We start from the raw sequence: 23,464 nt of genomic DNA on the forward strand, positions 1-23,464 counted from the left end.
GGTGCAGGAAGAAGTTTTGTGTGCAGTGAATACATTTCCCATGTAAACCCAAAAACTTGAGTTGTTCAAATCCATCAAACTTTATTTCAAACTGCAATAATTGACCAATTTGACCAATTACCAATAAAATTAACCAAACACACCAAATAAGTAAAATTTGTCTAAATGATCCACAACGTTTGTCAAATATTTCTTTCTAATGTCATTTCAAATTCATATTCGGTTTCATTTATTTTATCTGCCACTTTGATGCTTCACACAGTGTAAAACTGGGTGATATTAATAAGGTTTAGTCTCATATTAATGAATCTGGGTTTGTGTACATAGAAATGGTGCAAAATAAAAGGAATTGGCTGGTAATTTTGTCAGTGGAAGAAAATCATGAGTGGAATCGGAAAAATTACAACCATAATCCTCACATTTGGGAAGGATTTGGTAGTTTTAAGCTTCACTGGGACGTTCCTCGCTGTACGAGTGGATAACAATGAAACAGGTGATTACAGGTGAGAAAACCTCTCAGTTATAAACTGTCTCTCCGTCTCTCTGTGGAGCTCTTAAAGCTCTGCTGTCTCACAATACACTTCTTATTTTTTTCCACTTTAAAGTCAAGTGTTGACACACATCTGTTTCGTACCCGCACACCTGTTCTCCTCAGCACACCTGTAAGCCCCACCCCTAAGGGGTGCTGCTATGAGAGGCTCTGTGATCTCCTGTCTACTCATTACTGAGCTCAGTACTCATGAGATCGGCCTCTGTGAGGACTCGCATGCTATTCTCCCTCCAAAGTAAACAGGAAACACCCCTCATCTTGTTTCTCTGGTGCGTTTGTGTCTCTCACCGTTCTCTGACTGCCACCAGGTCTTGAGGCGGTTAGGAGCGAAGGTGGTGACCACGTTCTCGATGGTGTGGCTGATGTCGTTGCTGTCCTCATCGTACATCTCCCTGGAGTCGCACACAAAACATTTTGTCTCCTGATGGACAGGAAGTGCGAAAGCGTCAGTTCGCCATATTCTTGATGTGCCACAAAGACACCAAACAGAAACAGCAGCTGATTCGTTAACATTAAAGGACATCGGACAGTTTTCTTAGGGACTGTTTCTTGCATAGAATGTGGTTAAATGGGGTGCAAAGTTTAGGCAAATTTTCATTGTAGATAACAAGCTTAAAATACACAAGATCTCATAAATTTACAAAAAAATGTTTTTTTCTGCTTTTATATTTTATGTGACAGTAAATATGTGCTTTTTTAATGCAATCCAGCTGCTATAATGTGAGTGTTTTAATGTGAGTGCTAGTTTTACAGTGTAAATGGGAGTGTTGTATATTCCCACAGAAGGGAGGAGACTTTACAAAAAGCATCCATAGTTTTAGAATAAACTATTCAACAATGCCCTATGGAAGTAAGATTGAAGTGTCCACATACTTTTAGCCATGCAGTGGTTTAACTGATGAGCTGGAAGAGATGAAGTCAGTAATGATGTACAGTGTATATGATACTGTTTCTCTGTGCCATGTCTGTTTAATAATCCCCTCCGCTGCCTCTGGGATCTGCACGCCAGATGGTTTGGCATGTACGCAAGCTAAACTATGGTTCACACACACATACACACACACACACACACACTCTTAAATGTCACAATATTTCCGCGTGTGAATAAACAAAATTAGTTTCTCAATTTCACCAAGCTCGGAGCCAACTACGTCTGCGCTGAAATGTGAGCAGATTCTGGATAAGAGGCTCCACTTAGCAGAAAAAAAGGGAAAGAAAGTCGTCTGCTTGAGTCAGACTTCTTTCCCTCCACTTCATCTGCAGCTCATATTTTAGGATTGTGCTCATCCTCAGAAATCTCAGACGGCCTCACAGCGAGTCTGTGCTTTCATAAAAAACACCATTCACACACAGGACTCGCTAAAAAGGCTGTTTGATGAAGACAGAGTATCCCCTTCGTCGCCCCCGGCCCGCATCCACACAGGGACGGCTTTGTGAGGCGCACAGTGCTTTTATTGTGGAGGGGAATGTCTGAACTCCCACTCGACATTATGTACATGGGCATCTTCACACACACACAATCATAATCAGAGAAACAGAGTGAAATAAAGTTGCTGTGTGCTGAACACCATCACACGTTTGAGAACAGTTGGAGAAATCTCCACATCTATTTGCTCTTCACTTATCTCTACAACTGTACACGTGATCTGCTTCAAACTTGGCCGGTGTGTTGCTTGGGTAACAATTTGATGTGGCGCTAAGTTTGAGGTCATTTGGATCAGCTGTTCTCTTATTTGATGCTGAAATATTACCTACAGTAACTGCTGCCTGCTCCACTCTGTGCTTAGGGTGAGGGGCAAACATGCTTGTTTGGGAGGATATTTGTACAATCCCAAGTTACTCCTCAAGTTAACCATCAAAACTAAGCAGACCCTAAGCTAAGCTTAATTCTAAATTGAACCCTAAAACCAAGGCTTAAAATAAACTTCTAACCAGTTTTGATGGTCAAAAACTGATTCTGACAAAAGCAGCTAGAAGATTTTTGTTTAATTTTAATTCGGCCATGTTGTTTTGGAAGAGTAGTTTATAAAGAAGCTGTATCCCACAATTGCACAGCCAGGTTTTGAACATCACACACACATATTCAGTAACTATAACCTCATAACTGCCCCGTTTCCAAAACAGTCACTTAATGATAGCCTGCAATGATGCATCTGTAAATTGTGGCTACAGTAACATGGGCTATATTCACTGAAGGGCCTCTTCATCACTACATTCACAAATGTCTCTTTCATTCAGTCGCTGCGCTGTCTCAAAAGCACTGATATCAACAATGTGTGTTGTAAGAATTCAGAAGCGATAAGTTGTAGAAATCTTCAAGGCTACAATTTACACAACTTCAGTGAATCCTGTAATAGACACTGAGCTGACCCACTTTCTACAATTTGCAGGGACTTTCTCTGCAGCTATGAAGGACTTCTCAAAAACTTAATGATCTAATCAAATTTATCAAAGTCGTGAAGATATGAAAGTGCTTTTGAGGGCAGGAGAACTGCATTAGCTTGTTAAAGTGAGTTGAGCTGACACACAAATGTGTTCGGAAGTGGCGTGCTGTTATTTAAAAGTCGTGTTTCATGTTGGACAATGATGCAGAAATGATCATCAGCCAGGAAGACAATAAGGAAAGAAAAATATTTAAGTAAACTGTTTAACAACTTTATTTAGGGTGAAATCATTTAAAATGTAAAACTCCCTGTTTTAGTATGGACAGTTTTTCAAATACAATTCTGCAGTTAAAGTGGAGCTATAATACTTTTCCAGTTATATATACATATAGATATCTGTACTGATACATTGGTGAATTAAACATGGCCAGAGTTTCAAATAGTGACATCAGTGTATGACCAAGACAAAACCTCAATCTTCAGACTGCTCAGCACACTCTGTTTCTGGCAGTTTTTTCTGCTTTTGGCTCTGTATGATGCCATCCTGTGTGCCTGTGCCTAATATGGTCTTCTAGGCACACAGGCCTAGCTGTGAGCCTAGAAGACCGACCCACTAGCTGTTAAAACAGCTTTCCAGCTATATCAGTCAGAGGAACTACACTGAGTAAAATACAAATAATAAATAGACTATCAATCATGCAAAGCTTCCGTAGCAACATCTAGAAAAATATGGATCTAGAAATATTCAAAATTTCAGAAAAAAAGCTCTGAAAACTGATGTCAGCTACAGAAATCCAATAATCCAGCAGGCCTTTGAGCTATCTGTTACAGAAATACTGTAGTGGCAGGAAACACCAAGATGAAGTAATTTGCTTGGCTAAACGTCTCTTTCCACTACTCTGTTTACAGAGATGGTTCATGAAGTCCACATGGTTGAACTGTGGGCCTGAGTTCATGAGTGTTTTGCTGTAATAAAACTGCTCATGTTGTGAATGCCACGCTTATATATCAGTGATGTTTGCTTTTCTACTGACATCCTTTATATGTTGCATTTAAATGACGTATGACATATATGAACCATCATATAATTTCAGTCAATATATTTTCTTTCTGATTATATTCAGAATCGTCCCACTGGGAAAAATCTGCTCTGCAGGCAACTACAAAAGCAGATAACACCCAGAAGACTTTCTAATGTTGTGTACAAATAACAATATTATTCATGTCCATTGTAGTCTTTGAGTTTATGCTTTGTTTTTACACAACCCTGGTTTAAAATCAAAGAGAAAGAAAAAATAGTGCACACACAAATCTCGACTCTGGCGAGTATTCACAAGTGGTGAGATGAAGCTTAGTATGTTTTTAAACCTTACTATGTATATTTTTGCATGCATATGAATCTGTAATTATGATCTAATAAACAGATGTACAGTAGTTAAAAATGCAGTAATCCACCTGTCCACTAAAGGAGCAAAAGTGTGCCAAGAAAATATCCCCCACAGCTTTCCAGCACAAACACCACCCGCCTGAGCTGTTGATATAAGGCAGGATGGATCCATGCGCTCATGTTGTTGCCATCAACAACCCTGCCGTCCAAACACTGCAGCAGAAATTGAGACTCATCAGAGCTCATCATCTTCTGTTGTCCAGTTTTGGTCAGGCTGTGTGAACTGTAGCCTCAGTTTCCTGTTGTTAGGTTTTCTGCTGCTGTAGCTGTCACAGGACTTGCTCTTACTCACTGTGATGTTTTGGAGTAAAACATGGCCAAAAAACATAACGTAGCTAGATTTACTGCTGCAGAAGCCCTGACGCTGAAGCTGAATATCATAATTAATGACATTAAAACACACTGGAGTTATCATCTAAAGATTAAGGCAAGTATCTTTCACCAAAATTGGAAAAAATTGACTTTATGTAAAGATTAGAGATAACCCTATTTTCTTACTGATCTCAGAAAATATTTATCATTGCCCCAATATTTTGTTCTGTGGGTTGTTTTTTCTTTTCTTTTCTTATTTTTGTAACTGTAAAAAAAAAAAAATCTGGTTTAGATAATGGAAAAAAACAGAACAAAACAAAAAAGCAACGGAATATTAGTCATGAATATAGGGAAAAGAAAATGAGCCATTAGAAAAAACAAAGGCTCATTTGATTATAAAAACAGAGTGGTCAAGTGAGGCTTAAATAAGGCTATAAAATCTTCTTTTGGCACTTTGTAAAGCAGATATTAAACACAAAACCTGTGCAGGAAGCCTTCAATTAAGCCTTCTCTGTGCTACCTGTGCTCTAAAAAAAATCCATTTTTACCTCCAGGTGTCCCACGATGCAAAAGCTCTCGGCCTCATTCAGTCCGCAGGTGGAGGAGGCGTTGAGTTTGTGCGCCCTGCCGATCAGCAGGTCACCTGTGGCTGGGTAGCAGCTGCCCTCGGTGCAAATATCTGGGAAGTGCGGAACCTGCTGTGCCCTGACAGGAGCCCACAGGGCTGCAGGGAGGAGAGACTGGTGTCAGTGAGATGTCAGCACAAAGCACAAGCCTCGTTCTTCTTTTGGTTTTAATGATAAAAGCCAGCAGCAGAGCAGGCTTGCGGTCAGTTTATTTCAATTAGAATCACATGAATTCACTCTTCACATGAGAATTAAGTGCGCAGCTGTGAGAAAGTGCTCTACTGAAAGTTTTATTTAGCTCTTAAACTCTCCTCCAGCATTTGTTTTGGAACAGGAAAACGGTGGATAATCGTTTGCAGATGCCTCTCATTACATGTGATGGGAGCGAACATGTCCCAACAGATCAATTTTAGCCAAATAAACTTGTTCAAATTAAAACTTCAACTCACCCAAAGTGGTTAAAAGGTGGATTATGAGCGACATGGCCCGGACCCGTGCACTGACAGCTTATCGGTGATGTTCACGGTCCTAGCGCAGAGAGTGTGTGCTGATGTGTGTGTGTGAAGTGTGAAGTCAGAGGCCAGGGTGTTGTCTTGTAAAAAGTCCGCATCCCACCAAATAACAACTCCACCCCGCTGTCAGCAGCGCGCCACGAGCGCACCCTCTGCTGGAGGCCTAAAGAATTCGTTTTCTACACGTTAATATTTGCAGTTTTCTGCTCATAGTTTATTACTTCATTATAAAAACTCGATTTAATTCTGATTAATTGTCCTCTTTTATGTGCCAGGCTATTGTTTGAATTTTTGTAAAAATGTTTTGATTGTTTTGGAAACTAGTAAAGCTTGCTTATTTCTAAATTTCCTTGTACTTTATCAACTCGATCCCTGACTATTTCAAAACTAATTTTTAAATAAATTCAATGTCAGTGGAAATATTCAATGTTTGGGGCAAAAATAAGGCTACTACTTAAGTTTAAAAAACATACCGAATGGTATATTTGCAGACTGGCCTTTATCAGGATCATCTCCTATTTATTTTGTATTATTATTATTAATGCAAAAATGGAAATCAGCTGGGATAATTCTGTCTTATACACTGCTGCACTGCAGGGGAGCTAGATTCACCACGGTTTGTTTTTGACTCACCCCAACCCCAGCTTACAGGTTTCGAGAACCAAGAGGAATAAAAAATAGTATGTATTTCTACTTAAAGACTAAAATATCACAAAATAAATCATTGTATTTAGAACTATGGTGTCATAAACCCATACTTTAACTCCAAGTTAATATTTTTTCAGAGGTGGAAACAAGCTTCCATAACCTGGAGCTCAATAAGACGAATATTTGTCACTATATGTTTGTAAAAGGTAATTTGTGTTTGAATTGTTAGTAATTCTTTTCTGGATAACATTTTTATAGGGAGTGACCAACATGAATAGGGACAGTGGATGAAGATGAAGGGGAAAAGAGGACGATTTAGAAAGGAGAGCGAGTGAGATGGAGGCAGTGGCGACCCCTACAGGGAGTAGCCGAAAAAGAAAGAAGAAGGCCCTTAAAGCGGAATAGAACTTTAACGACACATGGAAAGTCGGACTCTTGTTGGAGACGGACCGGAAGTAGCGTGAGGTTACAGAAGATTCTTCTGAAGTGTTGCACCTGGTAAGTTTATAAGCGGCTCTTTATTAGCCACTGAGGAGCTCGTGTTTGTACAGTTTTGTGACACGGGTTCCTCTCCAGCTGCTCCCCGCTATAAATCCGGGCTTGGGGATAAAATCGTTGATTACTGGGGGGTTTGTTTCGAGCCTGCATCCTATGGCGGGAGAGCCCTCAAGCCTCGATGCTCCTCTGAGAACCCGGAGCTCTGACTTTGGTGGTCGGTGCTACACAAACTGGGCTAATTTCTCTACTAGCTTAACTCTGAACTCTCTTTGTTGCACATAAAATGTGAACTTACTAGTAAAACTCACTCTAAACCACCGAAACAAACTATCATTATCAACAAACTAGCATTAAAGGGATATGGGTTGTTATAAAATTACTTACTTTATTTTGAAGAAACAAATATATAATAGCAGTTTGCTTCTGAGTAGATCTTTTTTATTTTTGTTTTTTGTTTTTTTTGACATTTTTGACTTCGAGCCTTGTAAAAGCAAGCCTATAGCTATCTTGAAATGCACCAGGTCACTTTGAGCAGTTACTACAAAGCAAAGGTGTAAAACATAAGGCATGGTGTCTAAAATCGGCCCGGCAAACACAATCCTGGTAAACATTTTAGACTATTAACTGTATGTAAGTTTTGCTGTTTTTCTACTGTTAAAGACTTATGTCATGGCCAGTGGTACTACATTAAAGTAATTAAGTGAAAGCTACAAACTGTATTTGTGTAATATACCGAGTACACAGTGTTAATAAAAATAAAATAAACAGACGTTTTCTATGAGGTAACAAAAAACTTTATATTCTACAATTACAGGACTGTTGTTGCTAATCTTACACATTTTTCAGTTTCACTGGTCTGGCTCACTTCAGAGGTATTATAGTTTTTTGTTTTCTAATTATTTTTTTATTTTTATTTCCTTTTGGCTTTTTGTTTTTAATTCCGTTTATTAGGGCTGTTCGATATAACGATATATATCGGATGAGGATATTAAAACATCTATCCTTTCATTTTACGCTATTGTTTGTTTATTGGTGTCGCAAAATAAACTGTTTACGGCAATATTTTTTCATCGTTTTGATGGTCACTGTAGTGGCTATATTAATTTACTAAAGTTCTCTCTTTCTCTTATATTTTATATAACCACACTACGGAAGGACAAGCGACTGTTTTTATGCGTTGTCTTTAGCAACAACGACGGTAAAACCATCGCGTATCCGCTTGTTTATTTTCCACATAAACCTTTCACAATAAAGCTCAAGATCCTTTTGCGACTTTTCAAAATGAACTGAATCACGTGAAAGAGTATGCAGAGAGTTTACGGATGAGAAGCAAAAAAGAGACGCCAGGTGCCAAAAAAATAAACCTTAGACTCAAACGTTAGAACAGGCTTTTCCCCGCAGCACGCCATGTAATAAATACTCACAAAGAAAACAGCCGCCGTTACAACTTATGTCTAAAAATGTATCGTTTCATGCATCGGATCAAACACTCGACTCCAGGTACATGACGCTCAGCTGGAAACACTTCACGCAAGTCGAGCTGCCCGAGTTTCACAGAATTTACAGAAAATGTTAAATTTTTGTGATTTATATCGTTATCGGATGATAGATGTCTTATATCGGGATATGAGATTTTGGTCATATCGCACAGCCCTACCGTTTATTTTGCTGGTTACTAGAGTTGATTTTCTCACTTCATTTTAGCTTTTAATGTTTAAAAATGTTTAGTTTTTTAGTTTCAGTATTAGTTTTAGTCTTTTTAGTTATGACTCACAGTCTTGTAGACTTCCAGAGTCTCAATAAACACATCCATTGAGGCAGAGAAAATTGGACAAACACAGTAGTTTTTCTCATATTCAAATACTGCCGTGACTTCGGTGTATAATATGTTTTAAATGTGCAGCTGCAATGAGTAAGCTTGGACCTGTGATTATGATCAGGTGATTTAGACACACTTCTTAATTGGAAACTCTTCTTGAGCCCCATATGAAGTTCCAACGTACACTTTACAGTTAAATAGAATACATGAAACTAAAACTAAACAGCAAGCAAACAGATAGCATGTAGTCAGCCACATTTAAACATCCCGTTTGTTGTTGCTGATTAAAATAGTTTCTCTCACTCATGAACCAGTCAGTCAGCATTCCTGCCTTCACCAGCTGAGGACTGAAAGCGAAAGTTAGATGTACAAATGGATGAAATGAGCTTCGTCTGAAGGTGTGAGGGCTCAGAGTAGAGCTGTTCCTCCTCCACATCAAGATGAACCAGCTGAGGTGTTTTGGACAAGTCCAGGTGGTCCAGTTGGCTGCTTTGGGAACGCCTCAGTGTACCGCACCAGAAGGACTGAAGAGGAATGTCTGAGCTTCTGCTTAGATTGCTGCCCTCACAACCCAGACATGGATAAGCGGCAGAAGATGGATGGATGGATGGATGGAAATGCTATTTTGGGAGATATTTTAGGGCAATGATAACATATTTATGTTAACTATAATCTTTTTCTTTTGTCTGGTTTGGAAGCACTTTCAAACTTAAGGAAGATATTTGCAGCCAGCACATTATTTCTATTGTGTTTTTCAGATCTGCACTGTATCGTTCTCAGCTGCTGTGTTTGTCTTCAGTCAGAAGAAAGATGCTTAGAAGTGCATCAGCACAGGTGAGGAGGAAACAGTCGTCACTGGACCATAAAAACCGTACCAGATAAAATCAGTATTAGATTTAGGATTAGTAGGTATTGTAATTGTAATCCATCTGTTGTAATTGTAACAACAGATGGAATGGGGAAAAGTATAAACTGTAAATATATATATATTTTAAAATCTTGTTGCCAACATTTTGAAGTATTTAAACTTTTTGGTTGTTCCTTCTCAGATCATCCGGCAGGTGGTGAGGTACAGGAGTACAGACGCCAGCCTCATCCTGGAGAGATGTAAGTGAAGTTTGTCTTCTCCAGCTTCTTTTCTCTCTGCTATGAGGGGTTTTGAACCTTTTTACAGTTGGGTTGAGATCAGAACATCAGGTTGCTGCAGTGTTTTCTTGTCATGGAGGACCAGGACCATGTCTAGTTATTACACATTAATTCAAAGGGGATTTTCATAAACGCTGGGCCAACTGTAATAAATATGCTGTGTGTGTCTGTTTCAGCGATAAACCGGGTGCAGCTGTTAGGTCGGGTCGGTCAGGACCCGGTGATGAGACAGGTGGAGGGCAGAAACCCAGTTACCATCTTCTCATTAGCGACCAATGAGATGTGGCGCTCTGGAGAGGGAGAAATGAGCTCACCAGGTAGGAGTGTATAATGTAGTCTTTAGATCCAACAAAAGATCTACTAAAAACTTACAATAGACCTCCAACTGATGTTCATACTATTATTCTCATGTGTCAAACTTAAGGCTATGAGGCCAGAATTGGCCCATGAAAGACTCCAATCAGACCCACTGCACATCTTAAAGAAATGTGAACCAGGGCAAAAGTTTAGGTTTTTTACTGCATTTTGAGACCTTTTACAGCTTGTCCTGCTTTAACTGCTATTCATACTACACCAAAGTACCTAAGCAATAGATAAAAAAAATTAAGTGATCCATGAAAAATTTCCTGTAAATTAACAGAAAGTTTCAGTCTGAGCAGTGATCTACCAGAAGTTTTTCTCTAATTTTACACATTTGTTTGTTACGATTTACTTCCAAAAACCCGTGTGGGCAGATATTTCTTTCGTCAGTTACTACAGCAGTAGAAAAACTGAGACATACTGTTGACACTGACCAATTCATCTTATATTAATATAACTCATGGATTAAATGTGTAGTTAAACTTACAGCCCACTTAAGATCAAAGTGGGCTGTATGTGTCCCACATTGTAATATGACTTTGACATCCCTGATGTCAATGTGTTGGATTAGTGCTGTTTATATGCTAGGATCTTTAGGGTAATCTTGGGATAGCGGAGTGATTTAGGTTAGTACGTATGCATTTGGTGCATATTGCTTGTTGTTTGAGTCCGTATTCATAAGCTGTGGTTAGCTTAAGGGGAGTCCCATTTTACAAACATAACTATTTTATATATTATTGTATTTTAATTGTGAATAAACTGAAACGTCCTCCTCTGAAATGTGACATTTCCCAGCTTGATCTTTCAACTCAGATTTACTAAAGTAACCAACACCCCTGTTTTCATTCTGATTTGGTTCAGTCTGGTTTTACACATTGAAAGCACCAACATTCAACAGGGTTTGTGATGATTTGGTCAGCTGTGTTTCATTTTGCTGTTGCTCAGTCATATTTACCTACCCCACTGCATGATTTTGATCCATATCTGCAGATCAACGTGCACTGATATTACCTGCTGTTTTTGCTGCTAGATGTTTTTCATATCATGCATTTTCTGCAGGGCGAGGGATGTTTGCACTTCAAGGTCTCATTTTTCTTTGACTGCGTCCCTGAATTAAACACGAGCATTTCAGTGTCGGTCTTTCTATGTTAGTCACTGAGTAGCAGATGCATTCTCTGTATTTTAGCTTCAATTTTCAAATGAAATAAAAGGTGAAGTGTTCTTTTAAAAGTTTTAAATGCTAAACTATATAATTGTTAAAAATGCACTGATGAAGCTGAGTCAGCTCAAAATAAAGCTCCAAATAAAGGAGAAAATATAATAAAGTGTCTGGATGATGTTTCAGTAACAAGAAGTAGGAAATTATTTAGGAAACTAATAATCATTTATTTTGTTAAAGTCTATCTGTGGAGCTTCTATTGAAGGTGGGATATTCATGTTGTTGTGACATCACTGTTTTATCAGTCAAAGTTGGATGCAACTGCTTGCGTTTGCCACTAGAGGGCGTCGGCGAATGTGAACGGATTGTTATTCATCACTACTGCTGGATTTCAAGGTTTTGAGTCCAGACAGCTGCTCTTCACGTGTCTCTCCACTGGGCTCAGTCGTCATCAGACACTCCAGCCTTTATGGTTCATTCATGATCATCATTAGAAATTATAAATGCAACTGATGAGACGTGTTTCAGAGCTCACTGTGATAGAAAAGCAGTGCAGGCAGCCTTTAAAGTGTTTAAATATCAGAATGAATAACACTCCAAATAAGAGGATTGACATTTTTTCTCATGTTCTCTTGGGCTTAACTCGGTTTTTAAAGGTATTCTAAGCGCTGTTGTTTCTTCGGAGTGTCTGAATACCAATTAATCTGATTCGCCTGCTGCTGTTTTCTGACTCCAGGTGACGTCAGCCAGAAGACGACGTGGCATCGTGTGTCCATATTCAAACCTGGTCTGAGAGACGTGGCGTACCAGTACGTCAAAAAAGGGTAGGACCTGCATGTTTCCTGTACAGGCAGAAGACTTAGCTGTGAATACATGTGTAGATTTACTGCTCTGCTGTGGATGGGAAAAGGAAAAAAGCTGCATGCCTATTTTTACCAGCTCTCTAAATGTTCCCAAACCCAGGCCAATCACAGAGTAACCAGAGTAATCCTATCTGTGTTTATCCACTGTCAGACATGAGCTGGCTTTCCTCTGATTGGCTGCCCCTCATAAACAGAAGGTTTGAACGGCATGTGAGTGGGAATTCTGTGAGATGGCCATATGAAGAATACCCACTCCCAGTGACATGTCTGGCTTTGTAGATTTAGAGCTTGCAGTAGTTACTGTAAAAATCAGCATCCACCTTTATGACAGTGTACATATGACAGAGTTAGAGATGGAGGCGAGGCTGAGATGGTTTGGACACGTGCAGAGGAGGGAGAAGGGCTATATCAAGTCAAAGATGCTGACGTTGGAGCTGCCAGGCAGGAACAGGTTGTTCTCACAGCCTCCATGACAAGTATACACAACATGATGTAAAATCAGTTGTAGTCCTTCTTTACCTTATAAAGACATGCAGCATTTTATTAGAATTTCAGAGTATAAACACTCCTCGGGGGGGAAACAAATGCTCTTTGGTATTTTGAGTAAGAGTTCTACACTCAGTAACTCCTACGACTTCTGTTTTCAGATATAAAAATATGTTTTTATGGCCTTTAAGCTCCAGAATCTCCTCATCACATTAGGAGTTACAGAATAAAAGAACATTGTGTTAATGAACCATTGTCCTTTTCAGGTCGAGGATTCTAGTAGAGGGGAAGCTGGACTACGGCGAATATGTGGACAAGAACCAAGTCAGACGTCAGGCCACCACCATCATCGCAGGTCAGGTTAAACACCCTCACAAACACACTTGGGCCTGATTTAGACTTCAGTGGATACTCTTTGTGTCGACACTGCCGACATTTATTACTTGTTTATTATTGTGTGGTGGTGTCTCTGTTTCATATGCAGTAGCAGCCAATAGAAAGACATGAAATGCTGGGACTTTTGCACAGGATTCAGGGGGGGTTTTTTCAGTTAAAGCGTAGATTTCCAGCTGAAGCCTAAATCCAGTGACACGCATCTACTCTCTCAACATGTCACCCTGATGTTCTCCTCTCTTATTCTTTTTGATTCTCTGCAGACAACATCATTTTCCTGAGTGATAACGTGCGAGACAGAACCTGAAGGGCCTTCCTCTCCCTCTCCCTTTTCGTCTCTGCCAAACACCAAGGCGACTTCTTTTTGTATTTTCTTCTTTATACCAAAATAAGACTCGAGGACGTGAAGTAAAGGAACTGTTTTCACAAGAAGCCGGGGGGACGGACAGGATAAGCTATGATCATCTTTGACTGCGGCACCACCTGCTGGTGCACATGAAGTCTTTGAGGCTTCAGGAGGAGCAGAAAGAGCTCAGCTGTAGTAAACGTACACCTACTGATTATGACTTAGACGTTACAGATAACTTTAATGTTGTTTAATCCATCCAAGTCGTTCTAAACGCTTCTCCTGAATCATAACTCTGAGTTTGGGGACTCTTTGAAAAGTTGTAGCTCTGTTAAGAGCAGCTCTCAGTCTCCGCTCACTTACTGTGACTTGTAATGTTATAGTTTTTGTTTCCTTGTGCCAGTAAAGACATACTGTCTTTATAAGCTGAAGTTGTTTCATGGTGAGAAAGACAAATTTACCCTGTGAACCAGTTTCACATAGACGCCCACAAACCTGTTTAGAAATTTAAATTGAATTCTGCCTGCAAGTTATTTTCCCTCATCGCATCTCTCCGTCACGCTTTATGCTTGAAATCGTTGAGTTTTCTAGGAAGGATGCAGCAATAATCTCCATTATAAGTAGCTGCTGCCGAGGTTAACTCACAGGTTAGGTCATCTTTTATGGCCTAACGTGATCTCCCGCTTCTTAAATTAAGTAAAGCTTTCAGAAAGTCACTAGATTATGTGTAAAATGCATCACCACAAAGCTGAAAACAGGTTTGTTTCTCCATGCGCCTGAAATGTTGATGTGTTGCAGATGGTGTTAAAATCAGATTTATGACAGGTAATCGAATCTCAGGATGCCTGTCTCTGAAACTAAACGGCTTCAAAGGGAGGTCTTTTTTTTTTTTTTTGTTCTCGGAGTTGAATTAAACTGCTACCTGTCTCTTCCTCGAGCAGAAAGCTGCTCAGTGTTAGAAGCAGAGTCATCTCAAGTGTTGCAATCTGCGTGCAATTTGCACATTTTTGTCTTGCTACACGATCAGCCTCAGGATTGGACGCTTCTGCAAAATAAGATACAGCTCTGATGTGGTAACAGTTTTGTCCCATTTGACCCTATGTTACTTTTTTTTTTTCTTCCTTTAAAAAAAAAATTAAAGTATCTGCTCCAGCTCTGCTCCTAAATAAAAGAGGTTTCACTGGAGGTCAAGGTGCACATGTCTCGCAAATTTCGACACCTTAAGACTGGTTTTAATTTTTGCTGTTTTCATGTTTAACTGCCTGAGTCATCTATAGCTATAACCACATTACTATGTGGGGAATTTGACAAATATTATCAGTTACATTTACTCTCGTTTTCTGCTCTGTCACTCTCTTGTCAGTTGCATTTATCTGTTTATCTTCATTTCCTTCCTGCACAGTGACTTAACTGTGCAGAAAGGAAATAGTAGACATTTAAAAAAAAAAAAATACATATATGTTCCTAAAGATACAATTAACAAAATTTATGTTTAAAATATTTATTAAATGCACTTAAAAATTACTTTATCTTGGGTAAAAATACAAAAAATGAGAGAAAACGTTTGAAATAAACTGAAAATGTAATTTTTATAGTTAAGGTATACATTTTTTTTTTTTTTTTTCAAATATTGTTTTAAAATGAACTCTTTAAACCGGTGTTTTTGTTTTTGTTTTAACTAGAGTAATGTGATTGGTCTGTTTCAGTAGCAGCCTGGGTGGGATTAAAACGAGAAGGTATTCTTGGCCTAAAGTAATTGGTCGCGCGAGTTTTTTGAAGTTCCTGATTGGCTGTGCAGGTTGTCAGTGAAAGGCTCTGAGGAGCTTTAAACACAGAAGAGCTCTGATTGGTCAGGTAGACGAATGTGGGCGGGCGGTTGATTTACGAGAGAAACCTGTGGATTCAAGACCAATCAACCACAGTGATACCGGAAGTAGCTTCGTGTTATTTAAAAAAATAAAAGCTTTTTTGAAAGACAGGAATGACTTTAGTTTGTAACTTTGCTTAGTTACATTTTCCTTCATAACTCACGGGGTAGAAATTATGGAGGACCACAAGAGCCACGCGCATCGAAATAAAAAATTCTGCGCGTGGCTCTTGTGGTCCTCCATATGAAATAGACAATTGATATTTTTTCTTTTAATAAGAAAAATACTATAATATTCATTTTCATGCAAGAAGTTAGAAAAAAATCCATGATACTAAACCATTAGAACCTAAGCAGCACCAATCTTTAAAGCAATCACACTACTCTAGTTATTTCTAATATTGTAATTAAAACATTTTTTTTTTTTTATTTTTTTTTTTATTTTATTTTTTTTACATTTTTAAGAGATAGCCTAGGGATGGATTAATTTAACTTTAAATTTACAATCATCTACACATTGGGTCATTCCACCATTTGCATGGTGGAATGACCACACCACATAAGAAAACATTCCGAGTTAATAGTTTGTACAATATCTAAGAAATATACTGGATTAGAGGAGACACCCTTCACAACTGTAACAGCAACAAATGTACAGTAGTAGTTTCAGACACATAAATATAATCTTTGAAAATGTTCCGATGAAATGTATGTGTGTAGCAAAGAATTTCTTGATGCATGCTCGTTCATCCAGATAAGTAAATCCCCAAAAGTTGATTCAGGAGACTGAAGAAGTTACTTTCATCACTCATCCAAGTGACTTTTTCTTCAGGAGACTGAAGAAGTAACTTGGATGAGTGACGAAACGTTTCTCCCACTGAAAATGTCCAGATGAACAGAAACAACTTTTGGGGAGCAAAAAATTTAAATAAAGTTTTTCCAAAACCCCGAAAGCCCTTTGACAAGACGTTGTTGGTTTTATATTTAAATGTAAGCAAATTGCAGAGGTAACCATGCAATCTTTAAATCTAAGCTGAAGACTTAACCTTTTTAGTTGTTGTGGTGGCCGCTGGATAAGTTGATTATACAATTTAAAGGCGTTGATGCTATGATAAGTTTTATTTTTTTAAAAGAAACTCTAAATAAGCTTTTATATAATAATTATACAAATGTCTAAACTTAACTATTATTATTATTGTTGTTGTTATTATTAATTTATTATTATTATTATTGTTATAACATGGTACTAGTCGTAGTATTTTTTGAAATCATAATTAACAAGAATAATATTTTTGTATGCAATTAATATCTTTGCATGTATTATCATTATTATCATCATTATCAAAACAATATTGTTGTTGTCGTTGTTTTTAAATTGCAGACATTTTTTTCTTTGCCAACAACGAGAAAAAAAGCGCTGCAATCACTATTAGGTCTTTTATTTTGAAATTAGAGACCGGAAGCTCCGCTTAGTTAACCTGACTATTTTCAAACTAGTGGCAGAAATTAATGACGGGGCTTTAAATGTTCTGTTTTTTTAATATGTTGTGATGTTTGATGCTGTATTATCAGTCGTTCTAAAGGCTGAGATTAAGATTTGAGTTTGCTTTGTGTTTTGTTTTTTTGTTTTTTTTGTTTTTTATTGCTCCTCTGTCTCGCTGTCTGTGACTCCTCCCACACATTCCTGTGTGTCTGAGAGGAGGAGGTAAGAAAAGGAAGGGGAGCCTGGTGGAAACACTCTGTGGACCCTGATCCAGAGAGGAGAGATGATAAACAACAACAACAACAGCTCTCAGCTTGAATGCGTCTGCTTCAGCCCTCTGTCACATTTATATCTCTGTATCTGAACCGACTGGACGCGTTTCGACTGTGTTTTTATTTCTTTGCCTTCGCTCCAAAAAGTTGTGGAGAACTTTCCGGTGGAGTTTGAGGTTTCCAGCCAGACTGTCTGCACTGCAACAGAGCCCCGTTGTGTTTGTGCTGCTGTTGCTGCTGCTGGAGGAGGAGGGGAAAAAACAACAAGGCCACAGAGAGTCTGTGTGGAGGAAATCATGGAGATCCTGGACAGCAGTGAGTCGTTTCTTCACTGGGACAGGAACCTTAGCGAGCTGTCCGAGGCCGGAGAAATCGACTGTGTGCTCAACACCACAGTAAGTGATCGATTAGCAAGGGTGTAAATGATCGATCAGGGGTCTGGTGATCGGCTCTGCAGCTGCTCAGCGGGGGATGATCACCCTTATCTCACTTAGATGAGGTATTAGTAGAGAGGAGGGGGGAGGATGTGTATGCGTGTGTGTGTGTGTGTGTGTGTGTGTGTGTGTGTGTGTGTGGTACCCTGTTCTCCATTCAAAAGTTGAGCCTTGGGGTCCAGGATTTTTACATTTTTAAAACAAATCAGTCTGCAAGGTTTTACTCAGATGACTCACTAAGACACACATTTAAAGCACTCTACACAAGTATATTTACACTACTATGTACTTCTACTCTTTCATACTTCAGAGTTGAATAATGTGGACCTAATTACACGTATCTGGCAGTTTTATTTATAAGCTGCTTTCATGAAAATCATTATTTTTCCAATCAAACCAAAGCAATTGCTTTTAAAAAATATACATATATATATATACTTCCAGGTCCTCATTTATGTAGTATTTCTTTCTTTAGTATAGATGCACATGATATTTTGAGTACTTTCCTCATTTAGACAACCACACTTGTACACCAGTGGCTGTGGAGCTACCAGTGGGAGCAGCTTGGGGTTCAGTGCTATTCTCAAGAATCCTTCAGCATCTGGAGAGGCCGAGCATCGAGCCACCATCCCTGCAATAAGTAGATTTAAATGAGTGATAACTTTAGTTTTTAGTGCTTTACTAATGCTGGATTTTTTGGAGCTGGCTCTCTACCTAACAGTGTCCTTTAAATATTTATAAAGCGTGTTAAAGTGAGCTGCGGCTTCATGTCCTGTGGATGATAAAACCTGGAGTCGGAGCATGAACTCGTTATAGCTGCTGCAGGCATCTCATTTACAAAAAATATCCATGCAAAGTGGGGATATTTAAAGGATTTATTCATGCGCAGTCGACATTATAACGGCTTCAGTTCTACCACATTATTTGCTTAAACACAAGCTTCTGCTTTCATGTGCCCACAGAAGGTGTTAGTCACAAACAACGGCGTTGCAGTGTGCTGTGAGAGAGAAAAGAGAGAGAATGAGCAGCAGATTAAAGTAGAATAAAAAGAGAAACATGAGTGCTGCGTCTGGTCTCAGTAAGATGAGGCCTGCAGTTATGTAACTTGAAGGGTGTCTCCCAGCTGTGTGACTTCTCGGGGAACACTGTGGGCCAAGAGGCGAGCGAGTGAGATGGAGAACGCGAGACTGAGAGGTGTTTGTGTGTCAAATCTGCATATATGTGTGTGTGTGTGTGGAGAAGGGAGGAGCGTCTGGGTTTGCAGGGAGAAATCCAGCTCACTTACAGGAGGGGAATCAGACACCACAGGCGCCTAATGAGCCTGAGTTTTGTTTCCATCCTTTCTGAGGACATTGCATTGACTTAATATTAACTTCTCTGAGCCCTTTCCCCCCCAACTTTAAACCACGTTACGAATCTGTAATTTAATCATTTGCATCATGCTGACTTGCCTGCCCCCCTCCCCCCCAAAAATAAAAGAAGTGGCGTTCCTGCTCTATGTTATGGCTGTGTGATGAGATTTGAGTGAGTAAAGCAGGCTCACACAAACACAGGCAGCCTCCCGCAGACAGGTAAAGACTTGTGTTAAAGCTTCAGACAGCATTCATGCTGTGAATGAAGGGCCTTTAAACACGACCCGAGGCTACAGTTCCTCTCAAATACCTGCAGACCCGAGAGCTGTAGCTGTGATCTTTGGAAAATAAAAATACTGAAAAATGCCGTAAATTATGCAGCCGTTTGCATTTCTGTGAGCTTTCCAATCAAAAGCATTTGCCAAAAGAGGCAGTCGGTCGGGGGAGGCCAAAAACGGAGCAAAAGTTGAGTGAAAGTCAGCGTTGGTAACAACCCACCACTGGATGTGTGAAAACAGCCATCGTTTTGCTGAATCATTCACCACCACGAATTCACAATGCGCTTGCAGCTTTTTCCCGCCGTTAGCGGCTTTGAGTACGAGCTAAATCTTTAGAGAAAGATGCATATCTTTACCAACTTAATGGAAATATCGGTTCCATTCCATTTGCATATAAGCATTTCTGATGTATTTGTATTTTGCATACGTTATATCTACTGAGATATATACGGCAGATCACTGGAAAATGCAGGCAATTTGTTCTGGAAGCAAGTCCTGCCACTTGACAGCCATCTTGGGCAGTTATTTCTGCAGCCGTGATGGAAATATATTCAAACTGCATGTACAGAATCAGTCAGATCTGATTATAAAGTGCTTTAAAAGTTTGGTAATAAGGTTCATACTTCTTCTTCACAGCTCATTTCAGATTGCCCTCCACAGGTGGTGTAAAATAGGTATTTTGCTAACATAACATCACCTAGCAAGAAATTTTTTTCTTTTTTCCAACCTATGGCATTGCCCCCTGCTGGCCATAGGTCACTTTGCGCTTACCTAAACTATATATAGACAGAAGTACTGGGACACCTGCACGTTACACCTCCAGGAGCTGCTCAGCCATGGAGGCCGTGAAGCTCCCAGCCTTCAGCTTCTGCGCTGATGTTAACGTCAGAGAAGGTTTGGAGCCCTGCAGTTACTGAGTCAGCAGAGCGTTGGTGACAACCGCACTCTGTGACTTTACGTGGTCTGACGCTGGGATTCCTGAAACCTTTGTAATAAAAACACCTGGAGTTGATCGTGGAATATCGAGGAACCTCCCAAACTGACTTGTTGCTTAATTTTGATGTCGTACCTGTTCCGATGGGACTCAACACACCTGAATTCACAGATTATAAGGTGTGGCTAATTAAACTTTGTGTTTGCTACAGCAACAAGTACATAAACCAGCCACTGCATGGTAATATACTCGTGCATCCCGCTTTTTTTGCACAATCGCCTGCTGATCGGCGGAAACTTTGCAACCTCCCACTTTGTGGCTAAAGTTGGTTGAACTTTTCAGACTGAAGCCGAGCAAAAGTCTGAAACCTTTTTGATGTTCGTTTAGACGACAAATCAGCGACACGTGCTCCCTCCGAATCTCCTTAAACCTGTTTCTAAAATCTAGAATAAAAATTAAAAGAACTACTTTTTTATGTTTTGTGACTTTTAGCAGAATCAGTCTTACAAATCGGTGAATCTTTAACACTAAACACACTTTTCACTTTAGTTTCTTTGTGGTGAAACTTCACCAACACACACACAGCCCAGGTTGTGTTAAGAGGGAAGGTGCTCCCGTTAGGTCACTGGACACTGTATTTAGTAAAGCATGAATAGCATGTGTGTGGGGGGGAGTGGGGGATGTATGATTGCAGAAACCAACAAGCCTGTAGTGTTTGAATCTCCGGCAGCTTGAGAAGCAGACTGGAGTCTTTGTTCCTCTCTTCAGGTCGTGGGTCGGGTCTCTCTCGCACTTTCTCCCCCCTCCACCCCTGGGGAGGGAGGTTTGTTGCCATTCGCTAGAATTCCTCTCGACAGTGTGAACCTTCTCCGGCGGTAGCACGTGTCGTTTCCTCGCCCTTTACGGCTGCTCCTCTCATCAATCAGGCGCTCCTCCCATGTTATCCCGTCGCTGTTTGAAAGCTTTTATCGTGTTCAGGTTTCTCAGGTTTTTGAATGATAACAGCTGATTGGTTTAAAGGTGGAGGCACTATTTTTTCTTTCCTGTTTCTTTTTAGCCTTTTATTTCCACTCACCCGTGAAATTCCTTTAGCGACACTGTAGTGGAGTAACAATACATATTTTAGGCTTGTCTGTCTGTCTGTTTCAAGAAGTCAATCAAATCTTGTGTATTCATTTGAAAATCTTGTGTATTCATATATTTACTCTTTAAAAATCGAGTTTTTGAAGAGACGGGTGACTTTTGTACCTGTGGTACCATTTTTTCGTCATGACGATCCACTTGATGCCTTTTACTGCCAGGTGTGGAAAAGAGATCTAGTTTTGCTTCACCTTTCAAATAGTCTGATAATCGTCCTTTTTTTAGCTCAATTTTTGGTCACTACCAAATGTTTCTGGTTAGTTGCTAAATTCTGTCTGAACTTGTGGCCGTCTTTGTCTGTCTCCTTGGTATTAAGGGAAATTGTGGTTTTCATTTATGTATTTATTTGTTGTTGAAAGAGACTCAAAGCGACACATGAAAACAAAACCTTACGATAAAAGAAGTTGGAAGTGTTTGCGTGCTTGAGTAAGATCTAGCTAAATCATATAGTTTGGAGTCATTTCACGGAGTATTTCACAGAATATTCAGTCGATTTATACCTGAAAGAGACGTTAGTGACGTTAATCTGTCCTGCTGTAACCTCCTTAATGGTCATTTAATGACTCTGAGTGTTGTGGGATCATTACTTGTGTTAGACTTGTTTTCTGTCTCACTTTTATCTTATCTCTGCTCCTTTTCCTTGTGAAATACCAGATGTTTTTGCATGTGGAGCCATGAATGAATCACACACTGGGACTGCTGGTCCAGGCCCAAGGGTCAGGGTGGCCTGGACCAGAGTCTGCGTCCCACGTGATGGTTTTCATTTTTATCCAAAGGTCACTCCCAAAACAACCACGGCGGCCATTTTCACGTACCCGATCCAGCCTTGAAGTTGTCTAGACGTATGTCAGAATCAATCGGGTCAGACTTTAAATGACCTTTGACCTGCCATCTCTCTAATACAAAGATCCTGAAACATCTGATTAAAGTGATGTGTAAAAAGAGCAGGTAACCCGTCTTGTGAGTTTAGGGACATTGTCCAGAGTTGGATGTGAAAGCAGCTACAAAATAATGCAAAGTATTTGTAGTGAGCATCAGCATGTCCACAGAGTCAGAAACTCATGGGAAGGAAGCAGAAAAAAATGCACACTGACCACAATAGTCAGATGGAACAACCACCAACAGATACAAAACCACTGCAAACACACACACAAAAACCCAAGACGGCAAACAGAAACAGCAAAATGGATCCAAAGACTCACTTTGTGTGTCTGTTTGCCTGTGAGTGCTACTTGTGTGCAGGAGGGATGGAGTCTTTTCTTTTATTTTCAGTTCTGTACTTGAGTAGTTTTGCTTGATTCATGTTCATGTGGTTCGAAGTCAAATTAACAGTACAAATATGACAGAAAATAAGGAAAAACATGTTAGACCCTCTTAAACAAAGGAGAAAAAAATCATTCATCACACATACATCTGTAGCTAAGACCTGCAGCAAGTGGAGAAGAGACAGAAAGTGACGGTAAGATCATATTTTTGTCAGAGGCTTCAGGAAAAGGAGTCAGGAAGAAACCTCTGATTTAAATTCCATTTCAGACTCTGGCACGGTGCTGAGCACATGCTGAACTCGCTGCCCTTGCGGTGAGCACAAGAGACCGACACGCAGGGGAAAAGTGTGCGTTTGCTCCGCACATGCGCTACAGCTTTCCAAGTATTCTTACATAACACTCAGCATACCTACAGATAATCTCTGGGCGCTATCCACAAGCGTAACTCCAGCTGTAACCCAGCACTTTTATGAACACAGGTGATGGGCTGGTGACGGCTCGGCACACTTTTGGGACAGAGGTGTTTTATTCCAGCAGAGGGGGAACAGCTTGGCCCGTGTGCTCACACTGCAGAGCCTGTTCTCCGTCGGGGCAGGGCATCCTGCTCGCCGGTGGCCTCGCTCCGTCTCTCTCTGAATGGTCCGAGTGTGCGCTGTAACATGAGTGTCAGAACACGGAGAGAGATGCTCATTCAGGGCATAGGGACACACACAAATGCACAAACAAAAGTGTACACATACACACACATACACATTTACAGCAGTATTTTATTCTTAGAATCACCGAAAGATAATTTTACAATACAAGGATTCCGATTTAAGCTCGAATTGTTCACATTGCATGTCACAACCAGGCACGCCTCTTTAGATTTGTTCACCTGTAACTCAAGT

At 39.9% G+C, this 23,464-nt stretch overlaps 3 protein-coding genes across 4 annotated transcripts in view; 2 read left to right on the forward strand and 1 right to left on the reverse strand.

Annotated features, from left to right (window-relative positions):
- Positions 1-5,920, reverse strand: part of lamb1b (laminin, beta 1b) — a 31,984-nt gene extending 26,064 nt beyond the window's left edge. Inside the window, exons 1-3 of the mRNA XM_003448100.5 lie at positions 5,769-5,920; positions 5,242-5,417; positions 839-971 (exon numbers count right to left, since the gene is read on the reverse strand). Of these exons, the coding sequence (XP_003448148.1) occupies positions 839-971; positions 5,242-5,417; positions 5,769-5,802 (343 nt within the window). The 5' untranslated portion in view covers positions 5,803-5,920. The remainder of the gene's footprint in view (positions 1-838; positions 972-5,241; positions 5,418-5,768) is intronic.
- Positions 5,921-6,865: 945 nt separating this feature from the next.
- Positions 6,866-14,734, forward strand: ssbp1 (single-stranded DNA binding protein 1). The gene is made up of 7 exons (XM_003448069.5): positions 6,866-6,977; positions 9,555-9,630; positions 9,846-9,903; positions 10,119-10,259; positions 12,198-12,285; positions 13,077-13,165; positions 13,467-14,734. Exons 2-7 carry the CDS (start codon positions 9,607-9,609, stop codon positions 13,508-13,510), a joined length of 444 nt encoding a protein of 147 aa, XP_003448117.1. The 5' UTR covers positions 6,866-6,977; positions 9,555-9,606; the 3' UTR covers positions 13,511-14,734.
- A 2,229-nt stretch (positions 14,735-16,963) lies between these two features.
- creb3l2 (cAMP responsive element binding protein 3-like 2) overlaps positions 16,964-23,464 on the forward strand; it is a 34,082-nt gene continuing 27,581 nt past the window's right edge. The window contains exon 1 of one of the 2 annotated variants that reach the window (XM_005475880.4): positions 16,964-17,566. In XM_005475880.4, the coding sequence (XP_005475937.1) occupies positions 17,468-17,566 (99 nt within the window). In that variant the 5' untranslated portion in view covers positions 16,964-17,467. The remainder of the gene's footprint in view (positions 17,567-23,464) is intronic. The other variant, XM_005475879.4, reaches the window with a different exon arrangement.

This window comes from Oreochromis niloticus, linkage group LG17 (genome assembly GCF_001858045.2).
Source record: "Oreochromis niloticus isolate F11D_XX linkage group LG17, O_niloticus_UMD_NMBU, whole genome shotgun sequence".
Classification (NCBI taxonomy): domain Eukaryota; kingdom Metazoa; phylum Chordata; class Actinopteri; order Cichliformes; family Cichlidae; genus Oreochromis; species Oreochromis niloticus.

Excerpts from the sequence above, each read along its gene's own strand:
- ssbp1 (XM_003448069.5), top strand. The coding sequence starts at position 9,607 with ATGCTTAGAAGTGCATCAGCACAG. Across the intron at positions 10,260-12,197 it reads GGGAGAAATGAGCTCACCAG|GTGACGTCAGCCAGAAGACG; the intron begins GTAGGAGTGTAT and ends TTCTGACTCCAG. Across the intron at positions 13,166-13,466 it reads GGCCACCACCATCATCGCAG|ACAACATCATTTTCCTGAGT; the intron begins GTCAGGTTAAAC and ends GATTCTCTGCAG.